The following is a 19,822-nucleotide window of genomic DNA, read 5'->3' as shown; positions in this document are numbered from 1 at the left end:
TTGTAGCCGCTTTTTACGATTTACAGTATGGTCGAAAATAATTTTTGTTAAAATGATGAAAATTCAAGCGCGCGCATGTCATCATATAATCAAATAAACATGACCTAAATTCACACACACACACACACACTATACACACACACAATACTAACCCAGTAACCGCAAGTCTAAAATCTCCCATTTTTTGTTCTAGTGGATTTTAGTTCTCCGAGAATACCCCATGTTCTGCACAATTAGCTTTTACTAACATAGAGGCTGACGCAGATCTCTTCAAAGTAATTGTGACGACGTCCTTTTCAATAGGTAATTTTCAACCATAAGTGTTCACATGTAATTTCCAATTCCGCTCTCCGTATCAAGTATTTTCTGATGAAGGGTATTGAAGGCAACAGCTGCTAATTTTCAAACGGAAGTCTTGTGGAGCACTGTCACGTTTTAATGGCATCTGGGTTTTTGAAGAACAGTAGTTCTGTGAACTGAATAGTAAAGTTCTTTATATCCACAATAACGTGTTTAAAATAAGCTGACGTTTCGAACCAGTTCGAACCGGCTCAAACCAGTTATGACTGCCCTAACGAAGATGAAAGACGACCACCGAACCGTTGGCTCTGGTTGAACAAGTGGTTGTGAATAAAGAGCTTTATATTTTTTGCTATTTTAATCCTTCACCAACCTGGTTATATTATTCACAGAATTGTTGAGTAAAGTATACAAATCGGGGGCTCCACTGCAGTGCAAAGGAAAGCTGCTAGGAGGCTCACAAATGGCGTGCAACGTCGGTACCTCAACAGCTATTCATGGCCAAATATAACAACCCAATGACGGCATCTACGTGTACTAGTAGGTCAAACCCTTGCCCACATACATCCGGACATACATCATTTATGATATTCCAGCACAGATATGTGAGTCTTTTTCACTATATCAAAGTTCTCATTTTTCAGTTGATAATACTTTTACGAAATGCAAACTCTCCCAGTACCTTATATAAGCACTCCCAGAGTACTACGTGCTGACAAAATTTAACATGCAAAAAATAATGAGAAAAAAATTGCCTGTCTTCTTTGATGTCCTTATTAACCACTGGCTACCTTATGCTGAAAATATTAACCCCGAAGCTAAATACATATATAGCGTGCACGTGGGAAGGGTCTGCTTTTATGTTGTATTCCTTTTGTATTTAAGTTGTATAGCAGATGTAGCCGCCGACCGGCTTGGGATAGATCTAGAGATATCATTTTACCAAACGTACGTCACACGAGTGAAATTTTGAAAAACATTCTGCTAATTATGTGTAGGAGTTGGCAGGAAGACAACTGTATTCCTACATCAATGAGTTTTTTTTTTCAATTAGGCCATGTTGATTTGATTATATGGATGACATCCTCTGGGAACCCCAAAACTGATGCGCGCATGCGAATAAAAAAAAGTTTTGAAAAAAAAAAAGTTGCTTTCACTATGAAATCTACGTGGTCATGAAGGTTAAAAAAATGGCACAGAATATGTTATGGCGAATAATCTACTCTTCGAATTCATTTCTTTACATTTTTGTCTTTTTTCCTTTGATTTTGGCATTCTACGACATTGGTATCGTTTCTAAATGTTTTCCTTGCAACATATGGTATATTTTTGCTCATTTAGCAACTGTTTTGCACGATTTACAGTATGGTTGAAAACATTTTTTTTTTTTGGAAACGGCCGAAAATTCATGCGCGCGTGGATGTCATCCATATAATCAAATCAACATGGCCTTACGTTTTGTAACTTTGTATATCAAAGGCATCCAACGCAATTTCAGGGTGGCCAACCTGGATTTTCAATTTCAATTTTCTGATCATTCTTTTAATGTTGGTAAGTTGAATCAATCCCGTCCCATAGCATACTCATTTCCTGTTCAAGAATATTTCTGTTTTGCTGCCCTGAAATTGCATTGCTTGCATATGCATGGGTTATTTGAGGTTATTTAACTTCATGGGTTATTTGGGGTTATTCAAGTTACTTGAGACATTGGATATCCTTTTTATATGCAGAAGGATGTTTTTCAGCTTTTACATAACCCTTAGCATAGACAAAAAATTTGAATATGGTTGATTCAATTTTTTTTTGCAAACCAGAAAAATGAAGTGGGCGAATCCGAGAACTAATTAATTAAGATGCTGTGGCCTATAACAAATATAAAATACCTTGTATAACAACATGTGTGATATCTATTGCAAAAGCATTATAAGATGCCCTGTAAAGTGAATTCTATTGCATTTTACATTCAGCATTTTTGCATGTGACTGAGCTAAAATGAGTTCATGAAACCTGTTGATTATGTGTGGGAGTTGGCCTGAGGACTGTATATCTACATCAAGGAGTCGTTTTAACTTCAATGACTGCATGAAGTTATTTGAGCCATTGGATATCCTTTTGATGTACAGATGCCTTTCAGCTTAGTGCAGTTTGCACGATGCTCGGCATGGATTGAAAATTTGATGCTATTATGGATGCTGAGTAGTGGATGTCACTCAAAACATCCAAAGTAACCTCTGTAATCCATCCATCCAGTAGTTGAGTTTGATTTTTTCCAAAATCTAAACATTTTCAATAGAATCTCTGAAACCCATACTTCTGTATCTGTATCTGTATAGCCGGTATAACCGCCCTTCAGCATAACACACCAGCTTCGCAGGCACACATCGTGGTGGCAGCTGGCTACATTACACCCAATGACTTGTTACACCTAACTCTTGAACATCTAACACCTAACTAATTATGTTCTTGTCTTGTTTGTTCAGTACTGTATAAACTGTCGTATTGTTTATATGTATGTACCCAGGGCCACTCTGAACAGCAGTGGTAAGTCACTGATGAGTGCCACCCTGGATACAGAAAAAATAAATAAAATCTTTTGCGACCACTTTGGTAGAGGTAATTTTAACTACTGTAAGCATATTTGAATGATGAGTGTGGTAATCAGATAGCTTAGATTAGAATGAGGCAGGAATATACATCATGTAAATATGCTGTTTGCTGCAAAAATATTGTTTTAGATGATCTTAAATTCTTATGGACTTATTAAAGCATGAACATACATATAAAACAAGTTGTGATATAATATATTGTAATGCTACTTCTGGCTACATGTACAATGTACTGGCTTATGTACATGTACTTTAGTTCCGAGGCTTGGTACATGCACTGTTAGCAAGAGCTGCAAGGGGGCGTAACTTGTACATTAAACTATGAGGAATGTAAACTATAGGCACATTTTCACTGTACAGGTCCAGTGGTTAACAACCCTGCCTCTGTACCTAAAAGTTGGGAAATGAAATACTGTGTGTTGACAATGTCACTCTCCCAACTTGTGCCTTAGTTAAAGATAAGTTATACCTTGAGTTTGTAGAAGGAAAGTATTACATTTTTGCTCTGTTTCTTCTTCTTCTGCAAACATATAAGGTCAATGACCTGGACCAGATGTCTGTCACCATGGTAATAAGTGATGCTGTAGCAGACACCCTGTGGTGATGGCTTACATTATGTAGCAAAGGCAGGACAGACCTGGAGGGGCTCTTCACCATACATGTACTAGTATACAAATGTGTATGAGTAATGTGTATGAGTAAGAATAAACAGAGCAGTAGTTTGTTAACCAGTGTGCAGGTAAACCTTATGAATTTTTCAATTTGCCTTGCAAATGTTACTAGTACCTTTCCAGTTTTTCTGTGAGTTAGTAAAGGACTTATATATGCTTAAGACGCTTGCAATATGGTATTAATAATAAACCTCTGAATTTGTTGGTAGAGAGTTCACATTACATGCAGTGAGTCAGGGTTTTGCTCCCCAACCCAGTACATACTGCTTTTTCTGCTTCAAACTCAGAACAAATGTAGAAGGGAAGTTGAACGCACTCCACTGCTAGTGGACTAGCCTCCTGCTGTAGTGATTGCACAACTGCGTGGCCAAAGGGCTACAGTGACAGAGGTGAGCACCATGTGAGGTTGGATGAATGGCAACTATAAATGAATTGTCTTACTTTATATTCAGTAGTTATGTGTGAGCTAAGTAAAACCAGTGCAGGAGGCAGAAATACCATTGAAATAACTGGGAGTCCCAAACCAAAACAACAACTGGGGTTCCCAAACAAACAAACAAACAAACAAAACAAACAATGAATGCTTCTCAATCTTAGATTATTTACAACAACAACGAACAATTGTAATAAAGTTGAACTAAGTGAATCTCATCCCCACGCTTGAGTCTTGCAGTAGTGAAGTATGAGTTTTCCATCGCTGCCGAAACACTGGAGGGACAAGAAAAAACAGGTACAAGTCCATCATCACTCTTCTAACAATGAAGACAAAATGCACTTGACATTGTTTGGTCTATGACATTCTATGAAACAATGGTAATGTAAAATACCTTGTATAACAACATGCATGAAATATATATTGCACAAGTATTACGAAATACCATGTAAAGTGATTTTTAAAATAATTTGTGTGTTATACACAGCATTTTTGCAGTGACCCAAGCTTTCTACCACAAATTCATGATACCTCTTGGATACCTACTAATATAGTACTAAACTAAATTGCAGATTTCAATAAATGCAAAAATCTTATTTTCTTCTGTTATATACTTACTTCATATAGGTTCTGCATTTCCTGGTCTGGTGATGGTGCAAAGGACTGGTTAACATACAGGAACTGTATAGGGAGAAAAAGGATACATAAATTCCATTTTTTGCATCAAGATTTTCAAAATTATTATGTGCTAAATGTCATAAGGCTGAGAGTGTCAAGCATGGTACATGTGTATATGACATAAGAATGGTAAACAAGGTAGATGACATACACACACACATATATATATATATATATATAGTAAGCATTGTACATGGCATAAGCATATGGTAAGCATGGTACATGGAAAAGCATATGGTAAGCATGGTACATGACATAAGCATGGTACATGACACAAGCATGGTACATGACATGAGCATGGTACATGACATAAACATGGTACATGACATAAGCATGGTACATGACATAAGCATGGTAAGCATGGTACATGACATGAGCATGACATACAAATGTGTAAGACTGTACGGTTTGATCCACTGACATTGGCCTTTTGCTAATTGTGGTAGGATCTTTAACATGCTTGAGGAGTGACTCTCTTCAAACAGAGGACCCTGTCTTGGTTTAAGTTAATGACAATTTAATAAAACATATTATTCTTAAAAGGGTACATAACCCTGTAAGGGGCATGAGTGTACCTGACCAACACAGTCAATTGATGATGATGCTACAAACTCTCACCAGTGACTCGTGTGGTTCACACTTGATGTATTTCCTGATGAACTCGATGATCCAGCTGACCTTCTTGGTCGGGTCCACCGCCCATTTCTTCTTCTTCATGATCGGGGCGTCGCCCGCACCTTTCAGGAGAACATCAACTGAACAATAAAAAATAAACAAAAAAATATGAAAAACAACAATAACAAAGAGATTTCAGACTTCCTGGAAGTATTTTGGGTTTTTGAAGTCTTCAACTTCAAGTACACAGACCTCCAGAAAGTGTTTTGGGTTTTCGTGAAATTATGTATTGGCACTGTAGGGGGGGACAAGAGCATAATAAAATTTGATTGGTTCACCAGTATATTATATTACAGCAATTCCTGAATTCCTCCATATACTGCCCACTTACTCCCAACTGGATTCTGACAGAACTTCAACTGTCAAAATCACTGTGACAAAAATAATTCCCCATAGTCAATAGCGAGGAACATTACATGATGTCGTCTGAAACGTAATGCCCCCCTCCCCACCTCTGTTGTAAATATGTAGTTTTACACAGGTTAATCTACACTACAGTCGCAAAATATCTGGGTATATGGAGAAAAATGTGTGAGGTCCTTACTCTTCTTTCTCTGGTCTGAAGTCTGAGGAAAAGAGCCCGCTTCCGCAGACGTTGGCGAGGCGACTTCTGTTTTCTCTGTTGTTTCGGCCATCTTGTTCCTGGACCGTGCTACTTAGTTGTGGCACAGGGGTGTTTACTGTATTATTATTGGCGACTCAAAATAACTCCAGTTCACTGAAACATGGTTCTAACAATATCTTTTTCATTATAGACAAGAAGTTTTGCGTCGTTCATTGCCTCTGCACAGCCTTTATGATGTTTTACACACATCAGTCTTTGGTGACTACACAGCTCAACTGCGCTACCTTGCGATTTGTATAAAAACTGCAGTCAACCACAGTAATCCAACATGGCGGCGCCCAGGAATTTGTTTTTCTCAGAAAAGAGGTAAACATCGGTGATTTTCAGCGATTTTCACTCCAAATCAGACCGTGTCACGATGGTGGACGATCCACAGAGGAACTTTCGCTCGCACTACTACGAGAAAGTCGGTTTTCGCGGTGTTGAGGAAAAGAAATCGCTGGAAATCTTGCTGAAAGAAGAGACGATCGCCTTGAATAAACTACAGACGTTTGTTTTGAGATTCCCCCTCCCCGCCCTCTTTAGACCGCTGGTTTGGAAAGTCTTACTAGGTGAGTTACTCATCTTTAACTAATTAACAATGAAGATATGGCCAAATATATCATGATACGATGCTCGCTATACGCAAGATAGTTAAGATCTATGTTTGTTATTGTTTTCCACAGTGGCATAAAATAATTCAGTTGTGATGAGAAAGTAATATAGAGATTCTTAAGACTAAGAAAACATCGAATATCTTTTGCCAGGTGTCTTACCGGTACACAAAGGGGTTTATGGAAAATGTCGGGCTGTCTACCATGCCAAGCTACCAGACCAGGCTATCCTAGCCTTTCCATAAACCCTACACAAAGATAATCATCATGAGACTGTTCTTTTTCCCATGTGTCCTCCATGTACACAAAGATGCTCATGAGTTTATGATCAGACAGAAGGGTTTCCAGAAAAGGCTGGGCTGTCTACCATGTCAGGATACCAGACCAGGCTACCCTTTTCATAAACCCTACACAAACTGACAAGATTTGTTCTCTTTCTCAGGCGTCCTCCCTGTACACAAAGATGCGCATGAGTTTGTAATAAAACAGAAGGAGGAACAGTATCAGGACATGAAACATGCTCTAGTGGTGATGAGGTACATCAACAACAGCTCCTCTCTCCCTGATATCTTCCTCAAGATGCATCAGATGGAGGAAGGAAGGTAGGAACAAGAGTTTCATGATCTCATACCTTCGCCAAATAATGCTGTCCTTTACAGCTATCCACTTAGACCAAGTTTCATGACAATCCATCCATATAGCTTCTTGAATTATCTTGCTAAACCACATACAATATACACACATGCATTTTCTTGTACATACACATTTGCATACATACACACAGATACATTATGTGTGGATTAAAGAAACTAAAACTGTTCAAAAACCATTGCCACTGTTTCTTTTATTTCTCATGAATGGAAACAGCTAAGGAAAATTCACATACACCTACATGTACAATTTTATGTATATTGAGTACATGTACATGTACTAACTGCATACAGGTGCGATTTTGAACCTTAATGGCTCAGATGCATATCCTTGTTTTCTTGTCCAAACCCTACAGACTGTTACTGGAGGAACCTGAGGAACTCCTGCCAGCTGATCAGACCTACGTTACCATAGCGACCAGGATAACAGAGATGATGGAGGATGAAGTCTTCACCTTCTTCCTGTGTGAGGAGTTTCACAGGAGGTTACAGGAGCCAAAGTTCAAAGGTCGGATTCTAGATACTAAGTTTTTTTACTGTAGTATTTGTGTCTAGCTTGACTACATCATGCTTCCACTGGTCAGGCACTTGAAGCTTGATGGCCAACACCTCTAAGCTGCCTCCTTGCTCTTGGAACATAGAGGTTAAGTCTACCATGAAAACTTGTATCATGGCAGGCAGCCTGTGGTTTTGGGTCCAATTATGTAGCAAGTACATTGTATATATAATATATAATATATAATGTGTTTGAGTAGTAGTAAATGAGTATTTTTTTTCTATTCCAACATTTATAAGAAGACATGGCGATGGCACACTCAAGTTTTTTCAACTTATTTTTATGCCGCCACCAACACAGACAAACGCACAAATGGACAACAGACATTGTACTCAGTTTCACCCGAGTGAAGTGAGGAAATTCCAATAAAGTGCCTTTTCCAAAGGTACTATATCAGTGGCATGGCAAGATTCGAACTCATGACCACTTGGTTCCAAGCCAAACACTCTTCCGATTGCCACACGACCCTACACAATTAGTTTGTTGGGATATAACATTCAAGCTAAAGCAAATGTTACACAAATGTTACCTCAAGTTTCTAGTACCCACACAATATATTAGATGAAGTTATTTTTGTCATGTAATAGTATGCTGTTTCCTCTTGCAGAGTCGATCCCAGTGATGATAAAGAGACTAGTTCAGTACCTGCAGACAGAGGATCAGACCCTGTACACACACATGCTCAACACTGGCATCCTGGGGGCTCTGCCGTGTGAGAGGTGGTTCGGAACATGTTTCGCTCACATTCTACCTGAAGTCTGTGTGCAAAGAATCTGGGACAAGGTAATCTTATACATTGTAGTACCAGCATTTAGAAATTCAATCCAATTTTTAATTGATTGCTAGCAGGGATCTAATAATATGCTCTATATTTTAACTAGACAAGCTTCATTTTAGTGTTATGAATAATAGTGTATTACATGTGTCAGCTTAATTCAGATTCACACAGTGTATCCCTGCAGCTTGTTTGTTTATTTATTTGTTCCAGGTGATAGCTGGTTCCCACCGGTTCATAGTGTTTGTAGCCCTGCAGCTTGTTGGTTTATTTGTTTGTTTGTTTATTTATTTGTTCCAGGTGATAGCTGGTTCCCACCGGTTCCTAGTGTATGTAGCCCTGTAGCTTGTTTGTTTGTTTATTTGTTTGTTTATTTATTCCAGGTGATAGCTGGTTCCCACCGGTTCCTGGTGTATGTAGCCCTGCAGCTTGTTTGTTTATTTGTTTGTTTATTTGTTCCAGGTGATAGCTGGTTCCCATCGGTTCCTGGTGTTTGTAGCCCTGCAGCTGCTAGTGACCTTCAGCAGGCAACTTCTCAAGATCAACAACGTGGAGGGGATGTTACAGTTCTTCTGTAACCTTCCCGCCGATAACGTGGACATGCTCGTAACCAAGGCAACCGAACTCTGGCAAAAACAGGGCAGTCCTTAGTAGTACTGTGTACCGGTTCACTGGACCAGTTCCGCACTTGTAAAAATGTTTAGGTTCAAGTAAAAACCGATTCCAGACTTATCACAAAAAAATGGCGTATATAACGTTACCCCTTTCCTTTCCAATTAATCACCTTAAACCTTCCATATAATTGCAAAATCTGTGCTGCAAAATGAAGAAAACATTGCCATCGGGCATCGTCAAGTGTCAGCCTCCGTGTTATGTGGCCACAGTTTTGCCCATATAATATTACAAGGTTGCCAACGTGCAATTTTGTATATGTCATGGGTTAAGTTCTGGAACTGAACCTAAATCTTGGACTTAAATCCAGACCTGAACCTAATGTGGCTTTAGGTATACAGCACTAGTCCTTAGTTCAACTGATGACCAACCCTGCATAAGGACAACCAGAATGTTGTGGCTACTTCTTGGGTGGCCCCTTAGATTATTTTTCACATTGACAGAAGCATAATGAGAATCATGTTATACTGACCACCCCTTTACTGTGACCATTTACTATAGACATATAGGTTTGCATAAAAGGATTGAAGTGACAAAACATGATATAACTGTTAACAGCCAACAACTCTTTCATTCCTGTATTCAAGAAGCACAAAAACATGCGAGATGCCAAGATGGGAGGACTTAACCTTTTATGATAACTTAATTTTTTTATTGGAAAGAGTCCACCAACATCTGTAAAACTACGTGTATGTGCTTAATACAACATGTTAAGAACTTGAAAAGCTATAACCACCCGGAACTTACATCATGCATTGTAGTCTGGAGAAGGTTCTAATTATCTTTTTATATTCTCTTGATTATAAACCATGCTATGCAAGATAATTATTCTCCTAAGCCCAAAGATCTTTCTTGATTTCTTCCACCATCTTCTTGATTTTCAGCATGAGGACACTGGTCTCCAATTCCTCCAGCTTCTCTGTAAATAAAGATCAAGGACCTCCTTCAAAGAGATGAAACAAACAACAAAATATCATATATATATATATATATATGGACAGGACCCGGATGTTCATTTCGTATATTCTTAGTCCTGTCCATCAGTTGCACCCTGGGATATCGCAATGCCTACACTGGGTCCAAGATTACACATTCTCGTACCCAGGGTCTTCACAACGATTAGCAAACTTGTTCTGCAATGGTATGAAAAATTTCACGATGACAAACGACGCCTTAAAACTTACCAGTCAGTTTTTCTTCTTGTACCTTCTTGTAGTTCTCTTCTGCCTTTACCGTCTGCGTTTGAAAACACAAATACAGAATAAAGAAGCAACACGTAACTTTACATCTATTTGGAATGCATTTTGAAGGCAATTTTAATACATGTAATTAACTTGATAGGCTTTACAAGTTTTCTTGAAAGTGGTTAAAAGTGTATGTAAATAATAGTTAATGATACAATGCTGTAAATAATTTTATGTAAAGGACTCCAGGAAGAATAGTGATGTATTATCACTAATGGGAGCTTCCTAAACAAACAAACAAACAAACCTGCGCTGCTTCCATGGCGATTGTTGGCTTGGGTTTGTCGAGGTGCATAAACTCAGCCATCATGGACTCCAGATCTCTTGTCTCCGAGGCCTTCTTGTAGTTCTCTTCTGCCTTTACAGTCTGCATTCAAGAAGCAAAAGATATCAAGGTTTTTGGCGACGTCTCAGGGAGGAGCCTAATAGTACAGTATTGTGTGCAGTTTAATTGCAAGAATTCTAGGAATGGTACAGGCATTTTGTCCACAGGCATGGAATGTCCACAGGCATTTCTCTGACCCACATCTATGCCCACATTCCTGAAAACCCTTGGGAAGATCTGTCTGCCCCGGATGGCCCTACTTTCTGTGACCCCGGGGCTCGTTCACTACACACTCAGAGGAGGAGTGCACTGTAGACACAGATACCAAGTCTTCCTCAAAATCATGAAATGATGGCAGTGCCATACAAACAATAACCCTAACAGCAACCACCGTCGCCATGGCAATGTATGTTTTCATTGCCAGTCTTGTTATCTGTATTATTAATGCCATATCAGAATGACATTGTAGTAAGTGTGTCATGGCCTAGATCGTGATGAAGATATAGCTACCGGTACTCCTTAAACGTGGAAATTATTTGGAAGGTATTTATTTAGCCCCTCATTGGCATTTTGTGCCTATGATAACCATGACTCAATTTCATTTATAGTCAAAGTAACTTGATGTAATATTTTACGGTCCAAGACTTTGTTATGTTTTATCAACGGCGTAAATAATAGTAATGCCACTTCATCAAATAACAATAACAAGAAATTGGAGCTCTTCCCTTAAAAATTGACCCTAAGGTCAATCTACAGTAACCAATTGCATTTGAATATGCTATCTACAATATACTATGATAGTTTTTTTAATACCTTACCTGTGCTGCTTCCAGGGCGATTGTTGGTTTCGGCTTTTCGATGTGCATAAACTCAGCCATCATGGATTCCAGATCCCTTGCTGCCTGTTGATAGCCTCTGTCAGCTAGAAGAAACCCTCAAGTTATTGTGAGTGTTCGTACCCCTGAGGGTATAACGTATAGTTTGGGAAAGGAGGTCACACCTGCATAAGAGTTGTCTATTGTCAATTGCTTCAAAGCAAAAAGCTGTTAACATAGCCTTTGGCTGTTTTGCAAGTAGATATATGTTGGTCTGACTTGTATTGTGTTTGTTGCTGTGCATAACTACATCTGTGTATATAAGCCTCTCTCTATCTTTCTGTCACTGCCCCTTTCTTTACTAATGAACTTTGGTTATAGTTAGACGAACTAAACGTTGTAACAACAAGTGTGGAAAAACTGAGAATGAGCCATATCCTTACAAGTTACATCTGCTTGGAGATTTAGCCTTTGGCTAGTTGAGCTATTGTATAATAAACTCACTACAACAAGAGGAATTTGTCCAAAAACTAGACCACATACATTGTAGTGGCCATCTGTTTCTTTACATCCAAGCTTGTGGAAGTTAAACAGGGTTCGAAGAATAACTGGGCTTCCTAAGTCCAACTCTCACAGTAATGTTTCAAGATCACCAGACGTTGGGTGGAGGGGTAGCGAATGACTTGGTGAAAACTGCCCGACATTTATTCTTCGTCGAGACCAAGGAGCTTATATAAGCATGCTGTACAGTTGTTAAGACATAGCTACTTCTTATCTTCACAAGTCTTCAAGTGGTCAACCGTTCCTTATCAATAGTTACACTTAAGACTTGTATGCCTTTTTGAGAATGAACTAATTTAACCCCAATCTTCGCGCGGTTGTATAAGCCCCCCCAACAAGTTTCCTTGTCATACGTTATCTACAGTTGGCGGCACCTGGCGACACTAACTGTGAAATCCACCCCATATACACTACAAGAGCATTTTAGCTTCCTCCTTCTGTTTCCCTGAGACAAAAAGGTGCATACGGGTAAATTTCAAGACAATTTTGTATGACTATTAGAGTACGTTTGTTGTTTCCCTACATTTATAATCCAAGCATGTAAGAATATGCCTATAATACTTGATAATGAATAAAAGTCTCCTAAAATGGCTACTACTAGTATTCTCAAAGCAGAGGTTTTGGCTTTTGGGCACTTTTATTGGGCTCTCGCTTTGTACTGGTATCTTTTCAGTCAATCTCTCACTCTCTCACTCACTCACTCAACCACTCACTCACTCAAAAGATCTGCTTGGATATGATATAATGGCTACAGGGTCTACAGATAGCCAAGTGTACTGTATACATACCTGGTAAACTAAAGGCAACCACAGGGAGAAGAATAAGACAAGTGTAGAGGAACGTCTTCATCTTGAAGATTGTCTTGCCGTGTAAGCGTCAGTTGATGACCTCTGCTACCCACTGCTGAAATGGTTAACTGTTAGGAACAAAAGATTGTAACTAGTCTGTCCACTTCTGTCAACGGTTATATAAGATATGTGTTGGCGTCCTTTTAAAATTTACCACCTGATCGTGATATCATTTTGAAAAACGTTATATTTTTAATAGGTATGAGAAAGGCCAAGTCAAGAAGAATTGATAAAAAGTATACTTTATATGTATTTTAACAAAAAAAATCAATTGATATATGGTGCTACCTAGAATATGGTATCCACCTGCAAATGCCCTCAGGTGACATTTAAAAGATCGTTTAGGTCACTGAGCATGATGCCCTAAACCCAAAGTACACACAAACATGCACATGGGACTTATTTTGTTTACCATTTTTTTATTGAACTTAACTGTACAAACAGTGGTCATGGTGTGTCAATTATTAGCATTGTTACCTGGAATATATTGGAAGTCTTTCTACATCCTATGCGCATACTACTACAATATTCATTGGTAATAAAACATAGTGAATCTTTCAAAGATCCTGAACATGCAATAGTATTGCATGTTCAGGCCCATAGGGCTAAATACCTATACATGTACATACGAGTATGATGTTACATCATGTTCATGGATATACATGTAGATACTAAATGACATATAATACATATAATAGAATAAAAATGATAAAAGGATATCGATAACGTAAAAGTCTCAGGAAAAACTAGAAAGTACATTCTATCTAATCTAAGATAGAATTAATTAAATGATAATTCTTTCACGTAACATGCCGAAAGTCCCAATTCTTAAAGATTACCAAAAACCAACTAAGGCACATTCTTATCATGGACTTAAACATTCAAGGTACGTTTGATCATCTACGTTTTTAGTTTTGCAGATAATCTTAGCATGGGGTTTAAGCAAAAAAAATATATCACCGGAAGTAAATAGGGAACAGAAACACGCAACAAGCTCCGGTATCTGCTGCCACCACCCTGTCATCACTGGTTAGGTCTATCGCTCGCGGCCATTGCAGCTTCTCTCTGTCAGACGCAATGACTCTCAGAAATCTTCCCGACGAGTCAAACATCTGTATCCTGTGGTTCCCCGAGTCCGCCACGATGATGTTCCCCAGGTTGTCCGTACAGACGCCCGTGGGGTGGTACAGCTGTCCCTCGCCGTTCCCGAACGAGCCGAACTCGAAGTCGAACCGCCCGCACGAGTCGAACACCTTGATGCTTTCCTTCGTGGCCAGACTCACTACGATGTTCCCATTGGTCGGATCCGTTGCTATGGAGCATGACGTAGATCTGCCCGGGTTGTCGTCTGCAGAAAAAGTCGCCACTCGTTTTCCCTGAAAGACAGCCAAGGGAATTTGAGTATGAAGTTTGAGAATTGGACATAAATACCTCGGTTTGCTCAGTATATTCAAGTAGAAGCAACTGAACGCAACCTAGCAAACAAGAAATCGGAGACTTTCTGGTTTTCGCGCCCTTCAAATTCACAGTGTTTTAGGTTTTCCAAAATGTATCAAAACTGAGCAGGGGATTGCAATTCAATCACGTACTACACCACTTCCTGAATTCCTCCACATACCACCCAATTACTCGTGCTTGGTCACCTTTAGGCTTGACCTCCCCTATCAATCAACTGTCAAAATCACCCTCCACGTAACCGTCGCTACTTGAATAGTACCCAGATTAAGTATTTGAAAGTGTCATGCAAATAAGAAGGAAAAAACGTTTTTGTACCTGTTGATCTATGATGTAAACGTTCCCAGAATTCTCGTCCACAATGGCGACGTTTCCATCCGGGCACTCTGTGATGTCAGCCTTACGTAAGAACGGGATGCCAAGGCGCATGCTCCGATGCAGGTACCCATATTTGCTGTACTCTTGCAGAACCATGCACGACTCTTTAGGAGAGCTTCCTATAAAAACACAAATAAGAAGTTAATTATTACTATCACAAAAAGGATCTAGGCAATAACCACCTACCTGTAAACCAATCGGAGATTTAAGACTTGAAAAGTACAAAATGTATTTTTTTTTAATTTTGTGACTTTCAAGTACACCCCACTCATTGTGTCCAATCTTATGACGTCCTGCCATTCTGCCTGTCAATCTTGCCCCACCCACGTGTTGTCAACCCATTCTCGAGTCCATTATATACTCCCTGTGCCTGACCTTTGGATCGGACCTATGCCATTATGGCTGTAAATCTTCCCCATCCACATACTCGAGTACTCGCTGTCAATCTGCTCTATCCAAACAAGCAAATACACAAACCCATATCAGCTCAGCCATATACCCTAAACCATACTTCCATATCCGGAAGTAAAACTTTTGCACCCGGAAGTAATAATAGTGAGAAACGAACCTAAGACGATGATGTGTTTCTCGTATTCCCGGAAGCTCATGGCCCTGACGTTCACGTCTTCGAACAGGATTCTCTGCTGAAACACTCCCATCAGATCAAACACCTGGATGCTCGCCTTCTTCAGACCACAGTCTAAGACAAACACGTCTCCATCTTCCGAGACGGCGATCCTTTCTGGAGAACAGAATTCTCCGTCTCCTGTGCCTCTCTGTCCGAATGGATTCTTAGGACGGGCGGGTAACCTTGTTGGGACCGACATTGAGGTCGGTACCGGCTCGAGTAGAAGACTCTCAACTTCGTGGAAAAGATCGTCGCTTTCCGTGTCGCCTCCGACTGCACCCGAGGATGACGTAGCAGCCTCTTCTTGAACCGTCGGGTCGGTTGAAGAAGCCTTGCTGTCCTGCTGTAAGGCGATCGGGCTGTTTGGAACAGCAACAGCTTCCAAGGTCAGGAAGCTGTCGGTGTCGTGTGGGCCGCCATTTTTCTTCACTGTGTCTGCATCAGCTGCCTTCTCTTCGATAAAGCCAAGCTTGAAGTTGGCTAGCGGAATTTGTTGCGCGCGGAAGACCACGTTTAAAGTTGGAATGGTTAGGTCGTTTTCAAAATCATCGATTGCCGCTCCACCTGTTTGTTTTAACGTATCTTTTATTGCCATCATCTCAACGAGATCCTCTGCTGCGGAGGCTTTGTTGACTCGTTCGATGATGGCCATCCGTTCGGCTAGCTCTTGTTGGACGACTTTTCTGCGGTCGGAGATGACCTCTATTCTCCTCTGTGCTGCACTAGACACTTCTCCCAACAAGGCGTCCCGTTCCTTCTCAATCTCGTCCAGAATTCTCTGCGCGCAGAGGCGGATTTGGACGTCGACGTCATGCTTTTTTTCGTGGATCTCCTTTTCCGCCATGTCCAGGGTGTCAAGTTTGGACACGAATTTTCGAAGGTTACGTCTCTCCTCTTCGATCTGGGTTTTCATCTCTTCCCGCTTTTTCTGTATGACCTGTCCGATTTTTGTGACGTCATGCTGATTGTGATTGAAGATTATGCAATCCGAGCATATTGTGACGTCACAGCTCTTGCAGAAGTATTTCAGTTGTTCGCCTTCGTGTTCCTGACACAACCGCCTTCCTGTACCCACAATGCCCAGCGACTGCCTCTGCGCCTCCAGGATGTCGCGGAAGGATCCGATCCAGAAGTTATCACCGAGCCCTTTTACTCCTTCCGGTGGGAGGATAACCTGCCGCCTGCAATGAGGGCAGGAGAACTTCCTCTTGAGTTTTGTGTGCGCCTTCAGGCATCTCTCGCAGAAAGTGTGAGCACAAGGAAGAATCTTAGGCTTCTTATACGGCTCCAGGCAGATTCCACAAGACAGGAAATCTTCTAGAATAGTTTCTGATGGACCGCTTGCCATGTTGTAGACACAGTCGATAATCAAGTTCCTTCTCTAGGGTACTGATCAGCCTTCAATTAAACCTTGCGGATAGCCTGTTCAAATATAAGAAATAGTTATTGAAGTAAATACAGACATACACACTTACATACATGTACATGATATATTACCATTGTTAATACAGCTGTCAGAAAACATAAGAAATACATTGTTAAGATATGAAGACAATAAATATCATGACTATTAAAGAGGGAAGTGTACCGCTAGCCCCTTGATACGGAATTAAAAGGCCAGGGCATAACTCACCTTTCTTGTACGTATACAGCCTTTCAATAACGACAATTTCGTCCCTTCAAACTAGGTCTAAGGTTATAACCATGCTATAGTTTACACTGCTCTTAAGACATGAACAATGGTTGCTACGTTGACGTGTATGTCCTAACTCACTGTAATATTCAAGCGTTCTGGACTGGCTGATGACTTAAGAGTGGTTCCGTATTTTCTACCCGCACCAGTATTTATACAGGCAGTGTTTTGACTGATCTCGCATACCAAATGCATGAGTCGTTAACGACATAGCTCTTATCACTAGTGTTCTCACCCAGGCATGTCGTCATGACTTTGAGTTCTGGTTGGTTAGGTGTTAATTATTAACGCACTGTTTAGCGCGGTTTAATACGTTGTTGATTTTCAAAATGGCCGCCGTGGGATATACCATGTCAATGTTACACAGTGGGGGCCTAAGGGGTGAGCAATTTCTTCGAAGTGTAATTTTGTCAGCGGGAAAGTTACAATATGCCAAGTTGAATGCCAACTCCATATCTACTTGGTGATCTATAGTGTAATGTCTATTGTACCTACCTTTAATTGTAGTGTGGCTTTGATGTGAAAATAAAAACAGTAGAGCAAAGATTGATTGCTAGATTGCTTAAACAAAACCCACTATTCTGTATGTACAACGTGGGTACTAGTAAAATATTGGCATACTAGTAATACGGGAACTTTGAACAAAATATCATTAGATACTGTAGACAAACAAATCCATGAAATGTAAAGATCGTAAGTACACACCTATGTGAAGAGTGTTTCAACTGCAGATCCAATGGTTCTAGCGTACAACGACAGGTACAGCTATACCATACAGTACCACCTCTAAATCATATAACTACCCCTTCATCATCAAATATTTAGTGATGACGCCATATGCACAGAATTTATCACGTTAGTATTGATCATCATGCCCCTTATGGCTGAGTGAACACGCAAGAGAGAATGATACAGTCTAACTTAATAACCTTACGTTTTATTGAGGGTCGCCAGTGAAAATGATACCTTCCTACATGGTATAATTAGAATCATTTCGATATAACTCAGTCCGTTTTGCCCCCACGTTATTTTATGCCTACGTTTTACAACTCGCTGTATTTCATAGCAGCTCATGTAGCTTACATTTGTATAGTGCAACATAAAATCTGACAAAAATGCATTATGAAACACGAAACGATATCACAGTGTGCTACTCTCCAAGCAGAGGTTTGGGATTTGTCTTATTTTTTAGTTGTTTTAGGCTTTTTGTTTATCGGGCTTTCTTTTTTGTACTGGTTTATTTTTTAAAACATGTTGTTTTTGCTATGTTTCTTCTTCTTCTTTTTCTCCAAACAGTGACCTCTGACCTAACTGAACCAGACTGTCTCTATCTCACCATGGTAACTGGTGTTGGGTCACATCATGTTGCAATTTTATAGTAGGAGGGATTTAGACTCCTGTCACCATACATGTGAATGTGTTTGAGTACAGACCTTATGCGAAGGTAAACATTATGCATTTGTTTTCTAGTTTTCAATTTGTGCCACCCAAAAAGATACCAGTCCAAAAAGGGAAATCCCGATAAACAAGAAAGCCTAGAAACACGCCAAAAAAGCCAAAGCCCAAACCTCTGCTTGGAGAGTAACCATATGCCACCTCACACGCCTGTTTTGTTGTCTGGCTGACTTGACGAAAATTGATGAAACCATTTTCTGGCAGAGAGATTTTACGAGAAGAATAATAGACGATAAATCGACCAGACTGTTTAGAAATCGCCAGCCTGTAAAACTACCAATCCATCTTACTTTACCACGACTTCTGTCTGGTGGAACAAAACAAAACGCATGAGAGAACAGAAGTGACGGTTTCATAGGTCTGTAGAGAAGAGGTTCAGATAGGGTGTTGTGAAAACGGGAAGGTCAATTTGAATGTTGTCACAATGTTAACATTTTACTGGCAATGTTAAAATTTCACTTCAAACACAAACATATATTGAAGGCACCAAGTGCTTCTAGCTCTTTTTGACTGGTGTACATGTCCGTCAAATACAGAAATGGATATAGAAGTCACAACACTACATTTTCGTACTCATATATACATATCGTAATTTAAATCATCACGGTACTTCAGACACCACTCAACGATGTATGCCTGCTTTTGCAAATAAGTCATCTAGTCTTATCTCTTATCAATGTTTCTTTCCAACTGGAAAATGTAATTGAAAGATGACCCATTGCAGATGTACATTTTGGATTAGAAAATTGCATTGTTTTAGCCTGGTTACAAGACCTATTATACTAGTAGTAGCTCCCGAGGTCTAGTAACCAGGCTATTGTTTGTTTTTTTTTTGACTGATCACTGAATGCATTACGACTTCTCCCTGTATGCCCAACATCTGCTTAGAGATTTTGTTGAAGAGGCCTTTGTTTGTGTGAATCTTCACTAGAATGGGTCAGTGCGCGTCAGCTATGCTGGTCATGTGTGCTTTGTAAACACACGTGAAAGTCCAGCCGGTAGAATTTGCTAATCTCCAAGCAGAGGTTGGGGATAAAATTGTCCCGTTTCTAACCAGCAGAGGTTTTAACATTCCTGTAATGCTAATGTGCAGAAAAGTTTACGAATTCCCACCTCACATCTGCTTTGAGATTTATATGATACTTTTTATGTGCTCAATCGCGCGTTACCCCCCCCCCCCACCCAC

The 19,822-nt window shown here is 39.9% G+C and overlaps 4 protein-coding genes across 6 annotated transcripts in view; 1 reads left to right on the top strand and 3 right to left on the bottom strand.

The window, feature by feature from the left end:
• Positions 1–3,544: 3,544 nt before the first annotated feature.
• Positions 3,545–6,050, bottom strand: LOC109468650 (ubiquitin-like protein ATG12). The gene is made up of 4 exons (XM_019766973.1): positions 5,908–6,050; positions 5,307–5,443; positions 4,629–4,691; positions 3,545–4,285 (listed from the first exon to the last, which is right to left on the bottom strand). The coding sequence occupies exons 1-4, from the start codon at positions 5,996–5,998 to the stop codon at positions 4,226–4,228; spliced, it is 351 nt and encodes a 116-aa protein (XP_019622532.1). The 5' UTR covers positions 5,999–6,050; the 3' UTR covers positions 3,545–4,225.
• Positions 6,051–6,346: 296 nt separating this feature from the next.
• Positions 6,347–9,385, top strand: LOC109468617 (TBC1 domain family member 7-like). The gene is made up of 5 exons (XM_019766932.1): positions 6,347–6,539; positions 7,024–7,183; positions 7,588–7,739; positions 8,395–8,570; positions 9,025–9,385. The coding sequence occupies exons 1-5, from the start codon at positions 6,347–6,349 to the stop codon at positions 9,211–9,213; spliced, it is 870 nt and encodes a 289-aa protein (XP_019622491.1). The 3' UTR covers positions 9,214–9,385.
• A 94-nt stretch (positions 9,386–9,479) lies between these two features.
• The window catches only part of LOC109468644, an 11,200-nt gene continuing 857 nt past the window's right edge, over positions 9,480–19,822 (bottom strand). Inside the window, exons 1-6 of one of the 3 annotated variants that reach the window (XM_019766964.1) lie at positions 13,988–14,088; positions 12,968–13,095; positions 11,622–11,725; positions 10,726–10,845; positions 10,419–10,470; positions 9,480–10,153 (exon numbers count right to left, since the gene is read on the bottom strand). In XM_019766964.1, coding sequence (XP_019622523.1) covers positions 10,068–10,153; positions 10,419–10,470; positions 10,726–10,845; positions 11,622–11,725; positions 12,968–13,028 — 423 coding nt within the window. In that variant the 5' untranslated portion in view covers positions 13,029–13,095; positions 13,988–14,088 and the 3' untranslated portion in view covers positions 9,480–10,067. Of the gene's footprint in view, positions 10,178–10,418; positions 10,471–10,725; positions 10,846–11,621; positions 11,726–12,967; positions 13,096–13,987; positions 14,089–19,822 lie in introns of those variants that run through there. The other 2 variants (XM_019766966.1, XM_019766965.1) reach the window with 2 other exon arrangements.
• Positions 13,430–16,891, bottom strand: LOC109468580 (tripartite motif-containing protein 3-like). The gene is made up of 3 exons (XM_019766872.1): positions 15,429–16,891; positions 14,801–14,979; positions 13,430–14,403 (listed from the first exon to the last, which is right to left on the bottom strand). The coding sequence occupies exons 1-3, from the start codon at positions 16,834–16,836 to the stop codon at positions 13,984–13,986; spliced, it is 2,007 nt and encodes a 668-aa protein (XP_019622431.1). The 5' UTR covers positions 16,837–16,891; the 3' UTR covers positions 13,430–13,983.

The sequence above is a fragment of the Branchiostoma belcheri genome, unplaced genomic scaffold, assembly GCF_001625305.1.
Source record: "Branchiostoma belcheri isolate BF01 breed outbred unplaced genomic scaffold, Haploidv18h27 scaffold2, whole genome shotgun sequence".
Classification (NCBI taxonomy): Eukaryota; Metazoa; Chordata; class Leptocardii; order Amphioxiformes; family Branchiostomatidae; genus Branchiostoma; species Branchiostoma belcheri.
The sequence above is the reverse complement of the archived record's forward strand: the minus strand, read 5'-3'. Positions and strand labels throughout refer to the sequence as shown.

Excerpts from the sequence above, each read along its gene's own strand:
- LOC109468650 (XM_019766973.1), bottom strand. The coding sequence starts at position 5,998 with ATGGCCGAAACAACAGAGAAAACAGAAGTCGCCTCGCCAACGTCTGCG. Across the intron at positions 5,444-5,907 it reads TTCAGACCAGAGAAAGAAGA|TTGATGTTCTCCTGAAAGGT; the intron begins GTAAGGACCTCA and ends TTTATTGTTCAG. Across the intron at positions 4,286-4,628 it reads AAATGCAGAACCTATATGAA|TGTTTCGGCAGCGATGGAAA; the intron begins GTAAGTATATAA and ends TTGTCCCTCCAG.
- LOC109468617 (XM_019766932.1), top strand. The coding sequence starts at position 6,347 with ATGGTGGACGATCCACAGAGGAACTTTCGCTCGCACTACTACGAGAAA. Across the intron at positions 6,540-7,023 it reads GGTTTGGAAAGTCTTACTAG|GCGTCCTCCCTGTACACAAA; the intron begins GTGAGTTACTCA and ends TCTCTTTCTCAG. Across the intron at positions 8,571-9,024 it reads TGCAAAGAATCTGGGACAAG|GTGATAGCTGGTTCCCATCG; the intron begins GTAATCTTATAC and ends TATTTGTTCCAG.
- LOC109468580 (XM_019766872.1), bottom strand. The coding sequence starts at position 16,836 with ATGGCAAGCGGTCCATCAGAAACTATTCTAGAAGATTTCCTGTCTTGT. Across the intron at positions 14,980-15,428 it reads GAAACACATCATCGTCTTAG|GAAGCTCTCCTAAAGAGTCG; the intron begins GTTCGTTTCTCA and ends GTGTTTTTATAG. Across the intron at positions 14,404-14,800 it reads TTTACATCATAGATCAACAG|GGAAAACGAGTGGCGACTTT; the intron begins GTACAAAAACGT and ends GCTGTCTTTCAG.